This window comes from Glandiceps talaboti, chromosome 5, assembly GCF_964340395.1.
Source record: "Glandiceps talaboti chromosome 5, keGlaTala1.1, whole genome shotgun sequence".
Taxonomy (NCBI): Eukaryota; Metazoa; Hemichordata; class Enteropneusta; family Spengelidae; genus Glandiceps; species Glandiceps talaboti.
Window position 1 is genome coordinate 14,642,132 of NC_135553.1, and position 21,172 is coordinate 14,663,303.

General features: G+C 36.7%; 1 protein-coding gene across 1 annotated transcript; it reads right to left on the reverse strand.

Moving 5' to 3' along the window:
* Positions 1 to 5,767: 5,767 nt before the first annotated feature.
* On the reverse strand, positions 5,768 to 19,100 carry LOC144435193 (alcohol dehydrogenase [acceptor]-like). Its single transcript, XM_078123769.1, has 15 exons — positions 18,030 to 19,100; positions 16,016 to 16,081; positions 15,424 to 15,569; positions 15,089 to 15,189; positions 14,085 to 14,134; positions 13,283 to 13,411; positions 12,402 to 12,518; positions 11,023 to 11,115; positions 10,689 to 10,742; positions 9,644 to 9,694; positions 9,244 to 9,338; positions 8,411 to 8,600; positions 7,739 to 7,791; positions 7,158 to 7,325; positions 5,768 to 5,992 (listed from the first exon to the last, which is right to left on the reverse strand). Exons 1-15 carry the CDS (start codon positions 18,231 to 18,233, stop codon positions 5,860 to 5,862), a joined length of 1,650 nt encoding a protein of 549 aa, XP_077979895.1. The 5' UTR covers positions 18,234 to 19,100; the 3' UTR covers positions 5,768 to 5,859.
* Positions 19,101 to 21,172: the final 2,072 nt, after the last annotated feature.

A 21,172-nucleotide genomic window follows, 5' to 3' on the forward strand; every position in this document is an offset into this window, starting at 1 on the left:
ATTTTTCACATCCATGTTACATTGTTGGCATACCAGTTACACATCTGTCAAACCTAGGTACGTTACACCTAGTGTGTTGGCCAGAGCTGTTAAGGGATATTGTGCACATAGCCGGTACAGTCCCCGTGGCTCCACTGAGCCGGTACAGCTATGTGCACAACCCTGTCCTAGGTATGTGAATGTGACAGGGGTGTACAAGGTTCCCTGTGTACTGATGATTATTGGTAAACGCTTTCATTGAAAGTTTTTTTAATAACCATAAAAATTATATAAAAATGCTGTCTTAAAGTATTGGTACACTAACATATGTGTGGTATGCTTAAATCATATTACTCACTCTGTTGAAAATATAAAATGTACAAATAACTGAAACAAAAAAAAACATTTTCTGAAATCGTTTGTGTATCTAAGATATACAGGAATATTATGTTTGTTAATGATATATGAACAGTTGGTAGCAACTTTGTTAGTTGCTGAACATTATTCAACATGTATAATACCATGCATAGCCAGGTTAAACAAAAAATATGGGCTATATATACTCCGGTTGTTCTACGTCATGACAACGCGCGTCTATGGCATAACAATGAGTGTCTACGTCATTGGTTCTGTTGTGTTCGAAATATGAGTCAAAACGCTCAAAATATATTCCTGGCGCTGATATAATTATGTTATTTTCCAATATTTTTCTTCACTCAGCCGGAAAATACTAGTGATCTTTAGGTCATGGTATAATACACGAAATGAACACGTGTATAGTATAATACACTAAATGAACACGTACATGGTATAATACACAATGATGACCTTTAGGTCACGAGCATTTTCCTTAGCTGAATGGTATCGTTATCATTATTTTGTAATTTGATAGCCAATCTCTAATATTTGTTGATGTCTCTTCAGCATCGTAAAGGACGTATGTACTACAATGGGTTGTCATAACCCATATTGATGTTAGATGATCTTCTTAAGAACACTATAATTTAAATCATACCTTTTAATGATAACTATGGATTTTCCCTGTCAAACTGAGAAACGTTTAAGTCGTTTGGGGAAAATACCATCAAATACAGAATCAGGAATCAACAAAAAAAAGAGCAATTTCTATGTTCATTGTCATTGTTCTAATAACGTATACAGTAATTCACCATACTCTAGCTGGGGCGACTGGAAGTAACGGGCACCACCGGTAAGTTTGAGTAATTGAGATGACAATGGCAGAGGTATGAACTGAAAACAGTGCCCTCCGGTTAATAATGTGTCATTGGGTGTGTACACCTCCATATAAATTAAAACTGCCCTTGGATGCAGAATGACAAATTAGTTTAAATTTTCTAGTGGCTAACATGGTTAAGTGCCTTACATATTCATTATTTGGTTGGGTTTCTATGTCATCAAGACCAAGAACAGCCATTTGCATTAGACGACACGCAATACACATATCCAACAGTGCCCTCTCACAGTTATTGAGGGAGAACTTAGACTCAAACCCAGACAGTATGTTATTTCTGACCGTTTCTGGGTCTTCGGTTTTACTCTCCATGATGAAGTGAGCAATTGCTATGGCAATTTCGAACACATAACACGAATATGTAACTTCGTGAAAATCAATAATGCCAGATATACGGTAATTATTATCTGAGGAACTACAGTTACTACAGCTGCTGCTTTGGAGGTTGTTGTCTTCTAACTTGACAATAACATTGAATGGATTGAAGTCTCCATGAAGTATTCCTAAATTGAAAGGAAAATGAAAAGACGTGTACAGTCAGCCTAGAACTTCTGCCAGCATAAACAATCTAATGCTTACATACAGCAGTGTAAACACCCTAAACCTTACACCACTGTAAACACCCTAAAACTTACACCACTGTAAACACCCTAAAACTTACACCACTGTAAACACTCCAAACCTTACACCACTGTAAACACCCTAAACCTTACACCACTGTAAATACCCTAAAACTTACACCACTGTAAACACCCTAAAACTTATATCATAAAACTTGTGCTAACATAAACATTTTAAACTCACACCTACGCCAGTGTAAACACCTTAAAACTTACACAAGACTAAACATCCTAAGACTTACACCAGCGAAAACACCTTTAAAACTTACCTCAGCATAAACACCCTCACATTTACACCAGTGTAAACATCCTAAACTAATGCAAGCATAAACACCCTTAACATTTACGCCAGCATATACACCCTAAAATTACGCCATCATAAACATCCAAAAAAAAACACTACATCAGCATAACCATTCTAAAACTTATGCCACCATACACATTTTCTGTAGCCCACTCTAATCAAGACACTCAGTATTTCACGGTATCATAGACCCAGACCACTATTTCCTATAGTGGTCTGAGACGTAGTATGCCATCAGGGTACGGTTTTACATTGTTGATGTTTTCAAATATGTAAAAAAAAAATTACTTGTTATTTTTTTCATTAACAATCATTCAATTACCTTTACGCAAATTCTTGTAGTTTGGTAAAACATTATATTCAAATGATTCCAAAAGAGAAGTGACCATCTTCAGCATTTCTTCATCACCTTTAATCAAGTGAAGGTAAGAACGAACAGCTAGTACATTCTCCAGTTGCCATAAAACATCTGGGCCTTCTTTAACTTTGAATGTTTCACAATTAAAATCCTTTTAAAAAAATGTTTCGAGAGAGAAAAAAAGTCTCTTAGTCTCATAGTTTTCTTGGGTTCTTTTTCCTCTCTCTCCTGAAGAATACTTTATATGACTCAAACAAATATTCACAACATACTGAGCTTTCTCGCAATAATTTTGTGTTAATTTTAGTTTTCTAGCAACACATTACAGACGAGATAGGGGTAAGTAAAAAATTTCAAATTTTAGATTCTGTTGGATGTACATGTTCTACTTACCTGGAGTGCCATGTCAAATTCAGCCAGTGAAACACCAACAGAGTAGTACAGAGAATGTGATTCGTTGTTGATTTGAGCAACTGGTACACCATCAAGGTATGTCAGAAAATATACTAAATGATGACCTGATTCTGAAGACAAATGTAAAGTTATACAGAAAATGTTTCTAAAATTATCTGTAAGATAAACTATTCTTGGAGTAAACAAACATTCAACCAGAACGCGTTGTAGCACAATTGTAGAATTTTGGCAATGATTGGTGATGTTATTTTGAGAGGGTAGTACATTATTCTGTCTTTATAAGCTGATCCATACCCATTTATGTTATACCGATGGTTGTTGCTATGGTTGTGTCAATGGTTGCTGTGCATATTTGTGTTTATATTTGAATGCTTGACTCATTATTGTTATCTTAGCAAAGGACACTGGTATTTGGTTGTGGTCATGGTCTTAGTTGTTAGGTATGTATTTGTCAATTTTTGAAATGTTTATCAACATACCTATACACCCTTGTTGTTATCTATGCAAAATTTATTGTTGCTATGGGCGTGATGTTGCTGCGAGGCATATACTTTCATGTTTAATCTTTAACCACTACCTACCCATCCTTGTTGTTATCTTTGCAATACACCCTAATATAAGCGTTGCTATGGGTGTGGTCTTGTTCCTAGAGGTATGTGTTCATTTTTTAAAGGCCTATCTACTTGCCTACCCACTCCTGCTGTTATCTTTACAATATACACCACTATTTAGCTCATGCTCTGGACATGACATTGTTGTCAATTAAATTTTGCATCTAGTGTTGCGCATCAATTTGCCTACCCATCCATGTTGTTGTATTTGCAGTATATGCTAATGTGCCATACCTTGAGTAGTGCAATGGGTGTGATCTTGTTCCGAAATATATTTGCATACAATTCGTTCAGTTGCGCTGAAAACAGGTCATAGATGACCCCCTAGACTAAACAAACTGATCGTACCCTTATTTACTCACCGGGATATGTGCGACCAAGTTTCAGCGTCATGTACGGTCATAACGAGAGATATATAAACATTGGAAGAAAAAAAGATATTACCATGGCAGCATAATCAATATAACTATATCTGATGGGAAAAGACTACCACGACTTGTTTACCTATTACTCTGCCGTGCGAAAGTAATGCGTATTCAATTACCTTTGACCTTATATATGTAGATGTCACTGACCTGGTAGTTGTTGAATAGTCAGATAATCACCCGTTGTCTGCTTACAGGGTTGGGGACATTTGATTCCTTTCTCTCGTAAATGAAGCAACAGTTCCACTAATCCGTTGAAGAAGGAAATATTCTCTGATTCGACTGTATTGATTACCTTCATGACAAGTTGTCTTTCACCTTGGTCCACGTTACCCTTGATATGGTAATTACGGTCGTAGTAGCTATCAAACTCTTTTATGCGTTCAATTTTTAAACCAGATAATTTGTTTGCAAGTTCTTCTGCATAACCGATAGCTAATTTAGGTTTACCGTCGCTCTTAGTGTTTTCCGTTTGGTGTTTCTTTGTTTTACAACAGAGTTCGTCGTCAGTTTCCATTACTCTTGACTGGTCGTTTTATTCCATTACATCGAATGTGAATTCGACGAGTGCGCATGCTCTGAATGCTACTCATTCTTAAGATCTTCGAATTCCACCGAGGCGAGCGCGAGGGTCAACCAATGCCCTTAATTCATTGGGTTATAAATCAAGAGACAATAGGTGGGATTTCTTTGTATATGGATGGTGTCACTCATAACATCATTGGGATAGAATGTGATGTAAAAACAGTAAATACAAGTCACAGATGCCGCATAAATACTTTTAAAATGACATGGGCGGGATGGAACCTGTGCGTGTTTTTTCGTCGTTTTCGTTTTAGTTGTTTTACTTCGCTGAGACTTGCCTGTCATTCACCAATAGTCGCTGACAGTTTATTGCCGCATAAATTTACATACAATGCCTTTGTCTTTTTATTCGTAGCGCTTGGCGCCAATATTATCTCAAATGGTACAAAGAACTGTGCGCACATTAATACATATTACATTGTATTATGCAAGCTTAACCAATCATAAACACATGTATTATATTTCAACAACGTTGATAAAATTCTGAATTACGATTTAGTAAAATCGTTCATGATCGGTAAATATTATTAATTTTGTAAATTATCCAGTCAAAACCAAATCCTACCCATGATATGTAAAGGACAAAGTGTCATAATTGATATCCATCATACATACCAAATAAACGTTTCACCTCTGTAACAGATCCTGTAACATTCCTGTTGTACAGGACTGTGTTAGCAAAGATGATACAGGGCTGTTAACAGAGGTGTGTTTTTATTACTGTTTAATTTGTATTATACTGCTGATATCTTGATGTACGATATGCATGCATGTACAGTGTGTATTTTATACATGACTGTATACATTGATGTGTATAAAGGTGTGTCACAGCTCTGGTTGTCTGTTATGTGTTCGTACATGCACTTAAATTACTACTTTAATCAGTTTATGGGATTTTGTTTAAAGTACAGACCTGCATAACACCTGTACCCATCAAACCTGTTACATGTCTGTGAATACAGCTATGAAATCTTACCAAATTTACAGACCCAGTAACAGAACTTATTTCACATACCCTGTTACCAGGTTACAGGGTTTGTTACGGTCATGTCCTGTAATCTGTCTGTGGATTTCTAGCTCTGCAGATGAAAAGATGATATTCTGACCAACATTTGAAGTATTAGTTTATTAGTATATGTCATTAATTATAACAAATTATAGATGTAATATGCAAGCTAACCCAATTAGAAATTTATGTAGGCATACTGTATAAGGCATAGCAAAACCAATAAATCCATCAAATTTGATACAAATGAAATGATTCTAGAAGTGTTTATTTGACCCTAACATTATCATGAATCCGTTTTCAGATCAGCATTTGCCTTGTGTAATAATGTCTGCACCCTTTTCAGCAATCATTATAGTTGGAGCATTGATGTTACCCGAGGTAAGATGAGGCATCACAGATGCGTCGACAACACGAATATTTTCCAAACCTCGTACCCTGTAATGAAAGACCAGATTGAAATTCAAACAAAATTTTGATGACGTACTCCGTAGGGTAATGGCAAGACTTGATTAGGTTTTGGTAAAAATCCCGTGAATATTAATGAGCAATTTTCCGTAATTAATGGTTTTCGGTAGTTATTGGCATATTTTCGGTAGGCCATAAAAAGAAAAAAATACTTTCTGGTCTGGAAATGTCTAAAGTGGTGCGACTTTATCACCATTTTCTAAAACACGACTGCCTCAATTCAAACGAAATTTATTGCATGTGTTCTATAGGGTAGTGACAAGAACTGATTAGGTTTCGGTAAACACCCATGAATATTAACGAGCAATTTACATATTTAATAGTTCTCGGTAAATAGGCTATATCTCAAGAATGCACCCTTCAAATTCATTTGATACATACATTTGTGATAGCAAAGCGCACTTGTCCTGAAAATATTATTGATGTAGTTTTTAATTTTAATAAGTCATTGGCATATTTATGTAGGCCACTAAAAAGGAAAAAACAGTTTCCCGTCAGGAAATGTTGTCTAAAGTGGTGCGATGATGCACTTATCTTTTTTTTTACATTCTCAACAAATCAATCTACTTATCATTGCAGTTACTGTTCTTTTTATTTAGTACCTTACAGCAAGTGTGTATGTGGGGCAGATGTCATAGGCTAGTTCATGATTAGTTTTGCAGTTGTCTTCACTGGTGGCAATTAATGTAGGGAGAGTTATTTTTGTGTTTTCCCTTTCATCTGCAGACTGAATTGGCTTACGGAAGAAAAAAATAACGCGGGAAAGGGGGGTACTTAAGTGATGGGCGCTGACCAGAAACAATTTATTTTTGGCCTTTAAAACTCTTTCTATGGCGAGTGCTATGCTACAACGTTCTATAAAGCTTCACATTACATGTTGTGGTTGGCCAGGAGATCACTAACAGCAATGAGCAAATAGCAATCAATGAGAAAAAATAACTTGTTGCATATGTTCTGTTGTATTCCAACAACTGTCTGTAGGAACGACAATCTCAAAACTTTGCCCCTAAAGAAGGCAGTCAGTTTAAATCTGGTGAAACTATCTTATATCGTTTGAAAATGTTATTAACAAAGACTTGTATCCCTGTAGTAAGAGACACACAACTTCGATATACAATTGACTGTTAAGACGAACCTTAGCCAAGGGTCTACAACAACTGTTGGGTCGTCTTTGGCACCCATTTTACAAGTTCCAACAACGTGATGACCTGGTTTAGTAAAATGTCGAATGACGTGTTCCCAATATTCATCACTGTCCACTTCATGAGAGCAGTTGTCAAACTTAAAGTAGCAAGGGGTTACTCTACAACAAGGAAAGGGACGGGGTTATATAGGAACAAGTTTCTGAAACGAATTACAAACACACACACACACACACACACACACACACACACACACACACACACATATATATATATAAACATATATGTGTATGTGTTTGTCTTCTGTGTGTCTGTGTGTGTACTCAATATCTAGTCGAGGCTTCGCCTACGTTTTCATCTAAATGTGCATAATATTAACATTATGATTGATATCACAGTTTGATTGCTAACTTAATTTGATATTTATTTCTTTAATTAATTTACTTCATAACAACCATTTGTATAATCTGTACAATTATCCTCTATAATATCAGCACGATACATGTATAGAAAGATCACTTGTTTGCATATTTGCAGTAAATCCCACCCAGTGCTGCAAATTAACAAAACTTACCCCATATCCCTAAATGCTTTCGTTGATGCCAGTCTTTGGGAAATCCGTACTGCCTGCAAAAGAATTGCTCGGAAATTAAAAATATTGTACGTACTAATTGTGTCATATAATTTCGAAGCCCTGTGTCACTCTGTAGATCAAAATGTAAGGCTCATTGAGCTTAGCCATACACGTGACGACAACGTTATGACGTCATAATGCTACTTCCTGTCTGTCGGCCATGTCTTTGCTGCTTAATGTAAAACAACTATTAGTAGCATATAGAACATTAAGTTGCATTCTCCTAAGTGAAAATTCGAAAAACAATATTTCACAAAAATTGAATCCAAACAATCCAGCATTGAATATGCACGCCTCCTAAGTGCTTAATTCCTTCAGATAAATTTCATGAATATTCAATGTTCATCTAAATCATATTAACGTATGCTAAGACCATGAGACAACACTGGTCAACTAACAGAATAATAGAAGTGAAAGATAGTTTCAAGTTTTGGTAAAGTTTCGTGGCAATTGGGCGAAATTCAGTCGATGTGAAACCATGAAATGGTTTCTCCAGAACACAAACAGTTTTATTTCCTGGAGTGGCGTTACAACTTAAATTCATACTGAATTTGATATGATAGTTCAATATTCCGATTTCCCCTTTGCTTAATAAATCATTAAATTATTTACCTCAATCATCGTCTTTACATCATCAGGATCCTCCAGATAATGTGGATCCATCAATGGAGGCTCCAGGGGATTCGTACTCTTTAGTGTTAGTTTACCAACACTTTTTGGATGCAACAAACAGGGTAAAATTACCAGCCCTTCCTTCGTTTCCATATACTCTCTGCTTTTATGTAGTAGCGCCTCGGTAAATCTAATATGTAACAAGGAAATTTTCATTTCATCGGCAATTTGAATATCAATTATAAGTTCATGTTTAACATGTTGTTATTTACATGTACTTGACCGACTGTCAAATTTTGAAGAAGAAAAGTGTTGGCATGTTTTGTGTTGATAGGCCCTAGGTCTACGTCTGTGGTGCAAGTAGTATCTAACGCCGTTTAAATTATGCGGATCACTCATTGAGCTTGACATTCATGGACAATCCGTTTGGTATTTGCACCCCTTAAGTAACTCTGAAAACACACTTTTTACACCCAGTTTTGTTGCTCTTCAATAAACGCGTAGGTCATGACTAAACCTCATCAAGACGAATTTTTGAGTATTGCTTGGCGAGTTAGGAGTAGACCATTGCGATATGTCAGATATCTCAGTTTGATAGTTTGATCAAGGCAATATTACAATGGCAATACACCAGTTTAAAATAAAAGCCTTCTGTCCACAGACAAAGAGATAAACAGAGAGACAGACAGCCAGACAGACAGACAGCCAGACAGACAGACAGACAGACAGCCAGCCAGACAGACAGACAGACAGACAGACAGACTGTGAGCAAGCACGGATGCACACATAACATTCTATAACGTTTGATCTGGATAATGACCCTAAATACTTACTCATCACTGATATTCAAACATTCTTGTTCATTCGGTCCATTTAAATAAAAGTACGGATTACATATGAATTGTACGGTAGGCCAGGGTGCATCTTTCTGTGCAACAAATCAAAGAATCTTCTGTTACAGAGTGCCATTATAGCCTATTTCATCAGACATCGCGGAAACTATGTGTCACATCATGATTTTCAGACATGCATACAGCCGGAGAGGCGAATTGTGTGAATTTCACACATCGATGTCGATTAAGCTGATGACGATATAGCGACATTTCTCTGATGACCTGGAATGTAAAAGTTGTGAGTACACTCTGAAATATTGAAGAAGCCTGTGATTTAAGTCTTTGGAAGTAATTGTCACTCAACGAAATAACAACATGTGTATAGCTATAGAAATTGTACCTTGGTTTTCACAAAACCACAAGCATCAGATCCAGTGGTCGACGTGCAGTCCTGAAATAAACAACAGGAAAAAAATAATGATATAGCATTGGTACACGCTCAAAAAAAGTATTTCATTCTCACTTAAATTCTAAGAACAAACAACAACAACAACAACAACAACAACAACAACAACAACATCATCATCATCATCATCATCATCATCATCATCATCATCTTCATGAACAACAACAACAACAACAACAACAACAACAACAGCAGCAGCAGCAGCAGCAATAACAAAACTGCAAGACATGCTTTACATAGATCTCTGTTCGACTATGTGATGTCTTTGCAATAGATTTACTGACCATCGTCATACCGTCACAAGAATCGCTATTACCCAACATCTGGTACAATGATTTTTACGTTTCTCTGCTATTCCTATTGTAGGTATTTAGAAAAACGTTGACTTCAAGACCGTCTGAGGTTGAGGGAGGAGGACATAATTTTTGTCTTGGTAAATTGGAGCGTTCATAATCGATATTACAGCTATTTGTATCGTTCCTCAATGTCAGGACTGTACATCGGATTTTATAATGGCCATTTACGAGAGTGCTTGGTGGTTGAGTATTTTATGGTCGACCTGTTCTATGTGGCACTGACCCGTAGTTTGGCTTTGTTCAATTCAATGCAAACACGTCGGTTTTAAAAATTGAGATAAAGAGAACAGTTACTTATCTTTACATAGACTTCTGTGTTGATTTAGTTGGGGCGTAGTCAGTACTACGCTTCTGTTTTGGAAAATGCAGCAAACACACACACACACACACACACACACACACACACACACACACACACACACACACACACACATACATACATACATACATACATACATACACAAATAAATAAATACATACATACATACATACATATATACATACATACATACATACATACACGCACGCACGCACGTACACAAACAAACAAACAAACAAACAAACAAACAAACAAACAAACAAACAAACAAACAAGAAACTAGTGTAACGTAAGAGGTACTCACTGTAGAAATACTACCTCCAGACCCTTCATATCGTATAACGGTGTATATGTGGTCCTGCAATAAATAAACCAGAAATCGCAACGGGCTATTCATTATATATGAAGCTACCTCACTGTCCAACATAAAATTATTTGGAAACATATCTTATTTATTGTGCTCAACATTGAGTGTTTTCTACAGTTAATGTGGTAACGCTGGCTTAGTATTCTTTCTTGACTAACACACAGTGACACAATACAATATATTTTAAAATGTAACAATGTCGGTAAGATTTTCAAATTACTTCCTCCCTTGTTCTATCTTTATTTTAATCTGAATGTTTTGATTTACTTACCTGTAAATTATCTCCTACTGGGAGATCACACACTACAGGTATACCCAAGTCTTCTAGATGTTCTCTTGGTCCTACGCCAGACAACATCAGCAACTAAAGTAAATGTGAAAAAGGGGATTCACTTCTTACTGGAGTAAGATACCTGAGAGTGTGTCATTTGAAGAATATTCTTGATAACTGTAACGATGCTGCTAGAGTCAATTTCAAGTCATTTTTCTCTTGACTACAATGTATCATCAAAGACTTCAGATACCTGTACAAGCAAGATCAGTGATTTGTGTAAAGGTACTGTGTGAGTCAACCATAGTCTGGGCGCCTATTTATGAATCTGGATTAATTGAGGTGTAACTGTAACCATACGTTGTACATGTCTGAGGCGTTTACACAAGTTTTACACTGTAATTGTCTGTCTCACCAGATACTATCATCATGGATACATGTTACAATTTTTTTCAGTGGCCTTTCCACTGTGTTATTGTCAAAGTGGCCACTGATTTAACTATAATCATGTGGGGAAGACTGTAATTTAGACAATACAGTGTTACGAGTCACAGATCTAAATTATATCCATTCAGGATATTTTAGTAACTTTCATTATGAACTCTAAATTGAAGACAAAAAGCATTTAAACTTTGTACATACAGTGACATTCCGTTGCGTAAGAACATAGGTCCTTGACATCTCAATATCGCTGTTTCTGAATTGATTGTACCAGGTACGATTGAACTGTCAACAAGTTTTAATATGACATGACTATGTTATGGTCTTTGAGATATGAACTTGTATTACTAATCTAGAGAAGGTGTTTGGATATTAGAACTTAGATGATGTCTTTCATAAGACTTAAGAATACGTCATTATCTTTGTATAAAATGTATTTAAGTTGGGTTTTTAGCCCATCTCAAGAAGAGCGGAGACGGAGATTGGTCATGTAATAAAATCAACCAAGTGGTTAGCTTGGCGTTCGTTGAACCAGATACGTATGTTTCGTTGAGAGTTCGACTCAACACAATCCAAGTCGGTACGGTACCTCGTATCGTAGAAGAGATGGTTTGAGAAGAAACTAGTTGGTCGGCTAATTCAACGTTATAGTCTCAAATGGAACAGACTGACGATTGGGACAGCAGTTGCTGTGCGAGTGAGTACTTCCCGTTTGAACATTAAATATCAATAAACTTCACAGTAAGCCGATTAACAGCATTTCAACAGTAATCATGTTTATAAGTATGGCAATTACTTTATGTAATAAACGGTTCCTTAAAACAGGTTATTCGTATGGTCAACATTGCAATATTCTTGAATAAAAGGTGTACGCATGAACTTTAAACTCCTTGACTTCATTATACTTACATATCGGCAGAAAACCATTCTCTATATACCTGAGGTGATGCAATGGTCCCTGCAGACAAAATAATTTCCTTCTGTATGGTAACCTCAATTTCAATACCATTCTTAAGTAATTTGATTCGTCTCGCTGTCTTGTCTTCAAAAACAATCTGAATAATATAAACAGTGTAATATAATTCGTGAATTAGATCATTTTCAAGTTATGAGGCCAAGGGGAAAAAAAACATTTTCATGACAGCATATTGATATTGATGAGACACAGAGTCTTGTAACTGCATTGATAAGTGTGTTTGAAATGCCGATGCCTATACAGGAAACAAAACTGTAGATATTCTCTTCCGCAGACGTAATGCTCAAGAAAAGGCAATTTCGCACATCGAGTGGTCCTATGGTTGGTGGCTGGGTGTGTTGGTGGCTGGGTTTTGGTGGGTGGGTGGGTGGGGGGGGGGGGTTACTCTCCAAATCTTCAGACGGGGTGTGCGGCCTAAGCTCAAAACAACTATTCATATATAATCAAAAATCAAACCCATGGTTAGGCATTTCCGGTCATGTCAAAATCACCCAGTCAGTTACATTATTCTGATGTTGTGAGGTATTTGTAATAAATGAAGACGTTTCCCATGTTATCAACACCGTGATTAGCGAATTTTCAGATTAAAGGCGACCTGTGTTTAGGGATCTTTCTTTCTTTTTTTAAAAATGACCGATTTGGGTGGCACATACCCATATATCTTCCCGTGGGAGTATCATCCCCACCCCATCCCTCCCCTGGTCCTCTTTTATCCCAAACCTCCAGGATAAGATAGTAGTTATCAAAGACTATGAGATTCATAGATTGGGCTTAAGACCTAGTCAATCTGAATATATAGGGCATTGACAAGAATGATTCATAGGTACTCTTCAAATGTCTTACTTTCGTTGCCACTGCTTCTGTCCAGATAGTCAGGTTCTTTCTTTCCTTAACATCGGGAGCCAGATAGGCTCGTGAAGTGCTGCATCGTTTGCCATCTTTTATCGTTGATTGAGCGAAATTGAAGCAATCCTAAGAGGTGAAAGGTGGTGTCATTGGGTGGAAATACATCCAAAATGTTGCTGATTTGAGGAAATTCATTAAGTATCAACTTTTCAATATTTTTGTACTAAATGGGTATTTTAATCTAGGAGCTGTTTGTAGTGCTAAACGACATATCATTTTACTGGGTACCATTTTATTGACACTGGACAAAATAATATTAACATTCTATTATATGCTTTAGGGCACCGGCACAGAACAGACAAGATACATACAAAAGAATGCCATCCAAATCAAATATGAACAGAAAGAAAGAAAGAAAGAAAGAAAGAAAGAAAGAAAGAAAGAAAGAAAGAAAGAAAGAAAGAAAGAAAGAAAGAAAGAAAGAAAGAAAGAAAGAAAGAAAGAAAGAGAAAGAAAGAAAGAAAACTCTTCAATCTTATAGAATCCTAACACCCCTTCCTTCCTTAGTAAAATTCCTATGTAGTCGACATTTCTAAGGTTCCATAATGATTAAGAGGATATTCATACAGAAACTTGAACTCATCATCTTCTGCAAAACTGGTGTCACAAGTTTGCAAATTTCTCTGCAAAGCCTTTCTCTCGAAACTCTTACAGCAACGGGTTGCGAGCTGGTGACTAGAACAACGTAATGAGCCCATAAATTAAGCTTTCAAAACCACGAGAGTAAGAATTCACTCACCCTCTTGTCAAAGGCGTTCAGATCCTCAATGACATAGCCCAATTCTTCAGCTGAGACAAAAAATTTCATTTATTTACGTGCAATTATTTCTATTATTTCGAATATGATATTATATGATGTAATTCATCTTGTCATGTAAACTCTGTATAATTAAATTAATGTACTTGCTTTAAAGTTACACGTACAAACAAAAAGACTTGCACGGGCAAGTCCGTGTTTCGACCGACTTAGTTCCCGACTTAAGTTCAAAGGTAGGTTACTTTACGTATATGAGTTGCTATCATATGAGATGGGTAAATAGGCATCTGTAGGTAGGAAGGTGTATAGGTGAAGTCTTAGGCAAGCAGATGTACAGATCTTTGCAAAGTAATAAGTAGGTAGGTGGACGGATAGGCAAGTAAGACTCGATTATTGTGTTGGTAGGTGTTAAGCACACACGAAGGAAGGAAGCTCGAAGGTAGACACCGACATAGAGAACAAAACTACAGCGAACAAAACTGGCAACTAACTGACTCCACATGAGAAAGATACTTTAAAATGTCTTAGCGTCGACTTTGGTTGTTACGTTTACTGTCGTTTGACTTTTGTGCAAGCTCATTATACACACATCTGACACAATACCATAGGTTTTCTCGAGCCACACAAGAGAGCTGAGTGAATTCACTCAACCAATGAAAACGCGTAATACGCCGAAACATACGGGTACAGTTCTTCAGAGCACTGTGTTTGAAAAGAGCACGAGCACAGAGCAGAGACAACGATGTTATCGTTATTGTTTGGTCTTTCTCTTTCTTTCGCTTTCGAACCTGGAGTGCTATATTGTAAGACGGATTCTGATTGGCTATACTTTTAAGTATGGGATTGGGTTTGGGGAAACCTATGATATTGTGTCAGATGTATGTAACAAACACTCACAAAAGAACAAACGACAACAAACGTAACAGCCAAAAAGAGAAATCGCGACTTGTACACTGCATCAGATTTTAATCAGATTGAGCTCTTACCTGCTTTAACGAACATCTCTCCAAACTTGCACCTTGGGCGCATATCAGACACTGTCAGTAGTCCTCCTTTGTTATGATAGGGAGTTTTCACATACTCCTCACTACCAGCAAAAAAGTTAAGTTCGCTCATGTGAACAAAATTATCACATGCATCAATTTATTAAAATCACAACAATTCTTGTCATGATTCTTTTCAAACAGATTTTTAGTTCGAAATTATTTTGTTGCTACATCAAATTCGTCGATATCATTTTTTAATTATTTTGTGAAGTAACTTTGAGTTGACAGCATGGTGGAGGGTACACATTTTATAAGGGTACATATTATTAACTTACTTGGTGTTGTTTTCTGATTTCAAGAAATACGGCAAAACATCATCAAAGCCCCATCCTTCAGCGCCAAGGCTAGCCCAAGAATCATAATCTTCTGTAGCTCCTCGAATGTATGTCATGTAATTGATACTGCTTGAACCACCAAGTACCTATAGGAATGATTCTCAGTATGTGTACAGTAATATATAACATTCTGTTGAAACTAAAATGCTTAAAGAATCTTTTATCATACATCCATCAGTGATTCATATCCCCAGTTCATATCGCGTGGTATGAACTAGTTACCCATAGTGACCTCAATTTGCATTGACTGTGCACTAGTTGTGTTTTGTTTTCCCTAGGGCCATAGTCATCTACAATAGGGGCCTTTTCGGCGATTTGTGCGAAAAGAATATGTGCCTGCGCATATGATGTCTTGTATAAAAAAAAACTTATTTCCCCACTTTGTCCTGACACTAGTGGACGTCACATTACCCCTCGTGCTGTTATAAGGAACTATTTCCCAAGGCTTTAACCCTCAGGAATTATTTACTGCATAACAACCCTACGGATAACAGACGTCTACTGTGCCCTCATAGCCAGGCAATTATATTACCTTGCCCTTGTTCCAAAAACAACGATGATCCTTAAATGCCAGACATGCGTTCTGTTGTGGAACAGTCTACAAAATAGAAAAAACAAGATAAAGTGTCAGTGACACCTGGCAGAGCAAAATTAGAAAATATATCGAATGAATGCCATCCATAAGGACAAAATACACACAGTTGGATTCGAATTATATTCCCACACGCATCATCAGTATGCAAATTCTGAGCGACCACACAAAGAGTATCCTTTAATTTGTAGATGTCTTTAATTGTGCAAATTACACCATACATTTAAAATAAACCAACAAGTTTTAGGGGACACGTACATTTCATTATAACCACTGTATGTACCAAACTGTATTACATTTGAATATTGTATTCTAACGATATTACCAAATTACCAAAAATTATTAATTAGGCAAATGACACATTAAAACACTGCAAAAGATACAAAATATCTTACATATATATCAATATATAAGCAATTTCAGTTACATAATCCTCCCCTATTAGGAAAAGTGATTCATGGTTATATACCAACTTAGGGGAAAAGCGATACCTATGATTCATATTTTCTTGAAGACCACATAACACGTAAAGATTTATTTGGGTATAAGTGACTCATAAGCCAATTACTTGGCTGGGGTTTCACATTAATTAATGTTTGTATATTGCTAAGAATTTTTCTTTACTGTAGGTACGTATGTACTTATGTATGTGAAACTGTGTCACTACAATAATATATATATATATATATATATATATATATATATATATATATATATATATATATATATATATATATATATATATATATATATATATATATATAAATGTGAAGCTTGCTCCTCTCAGATAAACAAAAGCTTTTCGTTGCACATGCGCAAACTTATTTCCGTAGCGTGGGCACCCAGAGTGGCTGGACTTTGGACTTTAAGATATAGACTGGCCATTGTTTATATAGGTTATCATAGGACGTTTAACAAACACTTTCCCGTGTTTGCATATCTATAGAAAATTGTAAAGCATCGTGCATGCATGCATACATGCATGTATGCATGCATGCACGCACACACACACACACACACACACACACACACACACACACACACACACGTACGTACGTACGTACGTACATACATACATACATACATACATACATACATACATACATACATACATACATACATACATACATACATACATACATACATACATACAGGGGTGAACAAATCCACTGGTCCTGGGTCCAGGACTGGCAATTTGTTTGATCGGAGTACACAAATTTGACTTTGTGTGGTCCGTCAGACCAGTACCTCACTGTTAATAACTATGTTAAAACGTCGTCTGAACATACAGATTCATAGGCAAGATTTAATGTTTCACATTAGCGAGACTTGGGACCATAAATTCTTTCAGCGGGACCACGGGATTTTTAGGGCACTTGCGCAAACGTATTTCCGTAGCGTGGGCGCCCAGAGTGGCTGCACTTTGGACTTTAAGATAAAGACTGGCCATTGTTTATATAGTTTATCATAGGACGTTTAACAAACACTTTCCCGTGTTTGCATATCTATAGAAAATTGTAAAACATCGTGCATGCATGCATGGATGCATACATGCATGCATGCATGCATGCATGCATCCATCCATGCATCCATCCATCCATCCATCCATCCATCCATCCATACATACATACATACATACATACATACATACATAATCAGAATCAGAATCAGAATCAGAATTACTTTATTCATCCCACGAGGGGAAATTAAAACGACAGTTCTTGCAGGTAAAACAAAAATAAAAGCAATACAAAAGATAGCAGTACATATATTACACAACATACTAAAAACAACAGCACAGTACAGATTCATAGGCAAGATTTAATGTTTCACATTAGCGACACTTGGGACCATAAATTCTTTCAGCAGGACCACGAGATTTTTAGGGCACTTGTCCAGGGACCACCAGTTCACAAAATGATTTGTTCACCCCAGCATACATACATACGCTTACCTTGTACATCCAGTCAATCTCTGTACCCACCAGATTTCCGACCTCTACGGGGATATCAATGGAAGGTCTCGTGTCCTCAAGACCAGCTTCTATCAACAACACACTGGTGTTCTTATCTACCGACAAACGATTTGCCAGGACACAACCAGCACTACCAGCTCCGATTATAGCATAGTCATAAACCTTTCTAATCTCTGACGCCATTTTCGTTTAAGAGGACGAAGTTTATCTTGCGGTACAAGTACTCGGGACTAAAAGTGGCCCTGAACTTAAAGTCCCTGGATCAGATGTCCCAGGGACATTCTCTAATACGACGAGAAAAGACGAGAACGACACACATGCGTGCGTATCGCGGCTACCTTGGTCAGCGCCAACATTGAATTCGGTGCATATATTGTTACCTTTCCCTGACAAGACGTAGGTCAACAGAATGACTATACAATCGTTGTTTTTAGCTATAGGAATGTGTACTTAGTGTTTTGGGTCTACTGATCTTTCGCCCTCCTTACAAAATTGGTATTTCTCGTGACCTTAATTTATTGATGGCGTACAGTACTACAGAACAGGCCTAGTTTGAATGTCGTAATATTTACAATTCGGAAATAAGAAGGTATTAAACCTCTTTTTTATGCGGAGATTGTTTCTTACACACAAAAAACTACAAATTGGGGATCTAGTAACGAATGTTTTATTTCCTGTCACATATTGTGATCCCATATCTAATGTGATTATATTGTCTAACAATGATCCAGGGACATTCTAATGTGATAATATTGTCTAACAACGATTCAGAGACATTCTAATGTGATAATATTGTCTAACAATGACCCAGGGATATTCTAATGAGAAAATATTGTCTAACAATGATCCAGACATATTAAGCACCTTCAGTACTACCAGTTTGGTATTTTTTTTTTGTATTTCGCGATGTATATATGAAAGACGTATCATCTAAGAAACAGTATCCATGACAGTCGTTAACCCGAAAGAGAATATGACATGGCAAAAGTCTTACTGATATTGCCTGTGGGTCAACAGCAGTTTATAAGTACAATATTGTTACATAATGATTTTTATCCTTTTAACAAGTGGTTATTGTATATTGTTTTGTATCAAAATACCTTTAGGGGGGAATACGGGGGAATGCCATCCCAGGAATTGCATTTTCATAAGGCCAAAAAAAAATGGTTCTGGTCATGTCTTTTTTCAGAAAACGGTGCGACGACGCGATTTTTTTTCCTTTCAATATATGTTAATATATATATATATATATATCATACAGTATTCAGTGTTCACATATCACATATAGTGTTCAGCCAGTGATCATGGGTCTGGGCCCTGAAGAATTTTCTCTTTCTTCTGAGTCGTTTTGGTTTGGTTGCATAGCAACCACTGCAGGTTGGGTAGATGTCAGCGGCTCTCTCTCCTGTCAGCAAATCATGACCACAGCCACAATAATTACAGATTGCTGGAAACATAGAATATGAGAAATATGGAATCTCAACTGGAGATGTGCATTGCAGATCATGTTGAACATAGACTTTACTAATAATGTTATAATCCCATCCGAGGTTCTGTCCCTGTAAACATCGTATCATATCATTGTGCAACTTAAAACGTGCGTTTGGTCGGTCAAGCTGTCGTTGTTTTGGCCATGTTTTTTTGTCTAGCACCACCCATCAACAGTTGAAATGTATTCTGCACTGGTACTGGTCTCGACTCTTTCTGAACCTCACCAGTTAAATTAAAGGTGATAAACTTTCCAAACTCGATGACCGCAGAAATTGTCACTGATAATGTATCGTCTGAAACTGGCCGGTGATTGAAGTACTACGCTGCTTTCCACGGGAAAGTCAGCATACACTGGCTCCAGTACAAATCTATCTCAGTATTCAGAACACCCCTGCTCAAGTCATGGAACAGCCTTAGTAAGGACGTTGACAAGGTCAAAAGGCCGATCTTTGACCTGAACGTAATCTGAACTGAGATTAGCATGACACTGGGTATGTGATGAATTAGGTCTGACAGCCATTTTAGGTGATACTTGTACCCTGCAATATTAAACATTCCCTAACACCCGTGCGCGATGTGTGTGCATTCCGCTTGATGAGTGATGAACTGTGGGTAGAATGTTATGAGAAAGGGGTATGAAGCCCACCACCAGTGTCCATTTTCAATTTTGCCGCCAGATCGGAAACAAAAGAGTGAAGCGATGATGTTGAAGTAACGTACGCGCTGACCAGAACCATTTCTTTTCTTTTTTTGGCCTAAACTAATTCATTTAAATGGTACAAAGAATTGTGCACACAATAATACATATTACATCATAAACACGCACATGTATAATATTAACAGTAGTATTTCAACAACGTTGATAAAATTCTGAATTTACTAAAAAAGTTCATGATCGGTAAATATAATTAACTTTGTAAATTATCCAGTCAAAACCAAATCCTACCCATAATATGTAAAGGTGAAAGTGTCATATTGATATCCATCATACATACCAAATAAACGTTTCGCCCCTGTAACAGATCCTGTAACATTCCTGTTGTACAGGTATGATACAGGGCTGTTAACAGAGGTGTGGTTTTATTACTGTTTAATTTTTGGGGGGTATACTGCTGATACCTTGATGTATCATATACATGCATGTACAGTATCTGTCTTTTATACATGATTGTATACATTGATGTGTATAAAGGTGTGTCACAGCTCTTGTTGCCTGTTATGTGTTCGTACATGCACTTAAATTACTACTTTAACCCGTTTGTGGGATTTTTAAAGGTACAGACATACATATCACTTACACCATCAAACCTGTTACATGTCTCTGAAAATACAGCTATGAAATCTTACCAAATTTACGGACCCAGTAACAGAACTTATTTCACATACCCTGTTACCAGGTTACAGGATTTGTTACGGTCATGTCCTGTAATCTGTCTGTGGATTTCTAGCTCTGCAGTTGAAAAGATGATATTCTGACCAACATCTGAAGTATTAATGTATTAGTATATGTCATTAATTATGCAAATTATAGATGTAATATGCAAGATAATCCAATTGGAAATTTATGTAGGCACACTGTATAAGGCATAGCAAAACCAATAAATCCATCAAATTTGATACAAATGCAATGT

Excerpts from the sequence above, each read along its gene's own strand:
- LOC144435193 (XM_078123769.1), bottom strand. The coding sequence starts at position 18,233 with ATGGCGTCAGAGATTAGAAAGGTTTATGACTATGCTATAATCGGAGCT. Across the intron at positions 14,135-15,088 it reads AGAGATGTTCGTTAAAGCAG|CTGAAGAATTGGGCTATGTC; the intron begins GTAAGAGCTCAA and ends TTTTTGTCTCAG. Across the intron at positions 9,339-9,643 it reads GTGGTTTTGTGAAAACCAAG|AAAGATGCACCCTGGCCTAC; the intron begins GTACAATTTCTA and ends TTTGTTGCACAG.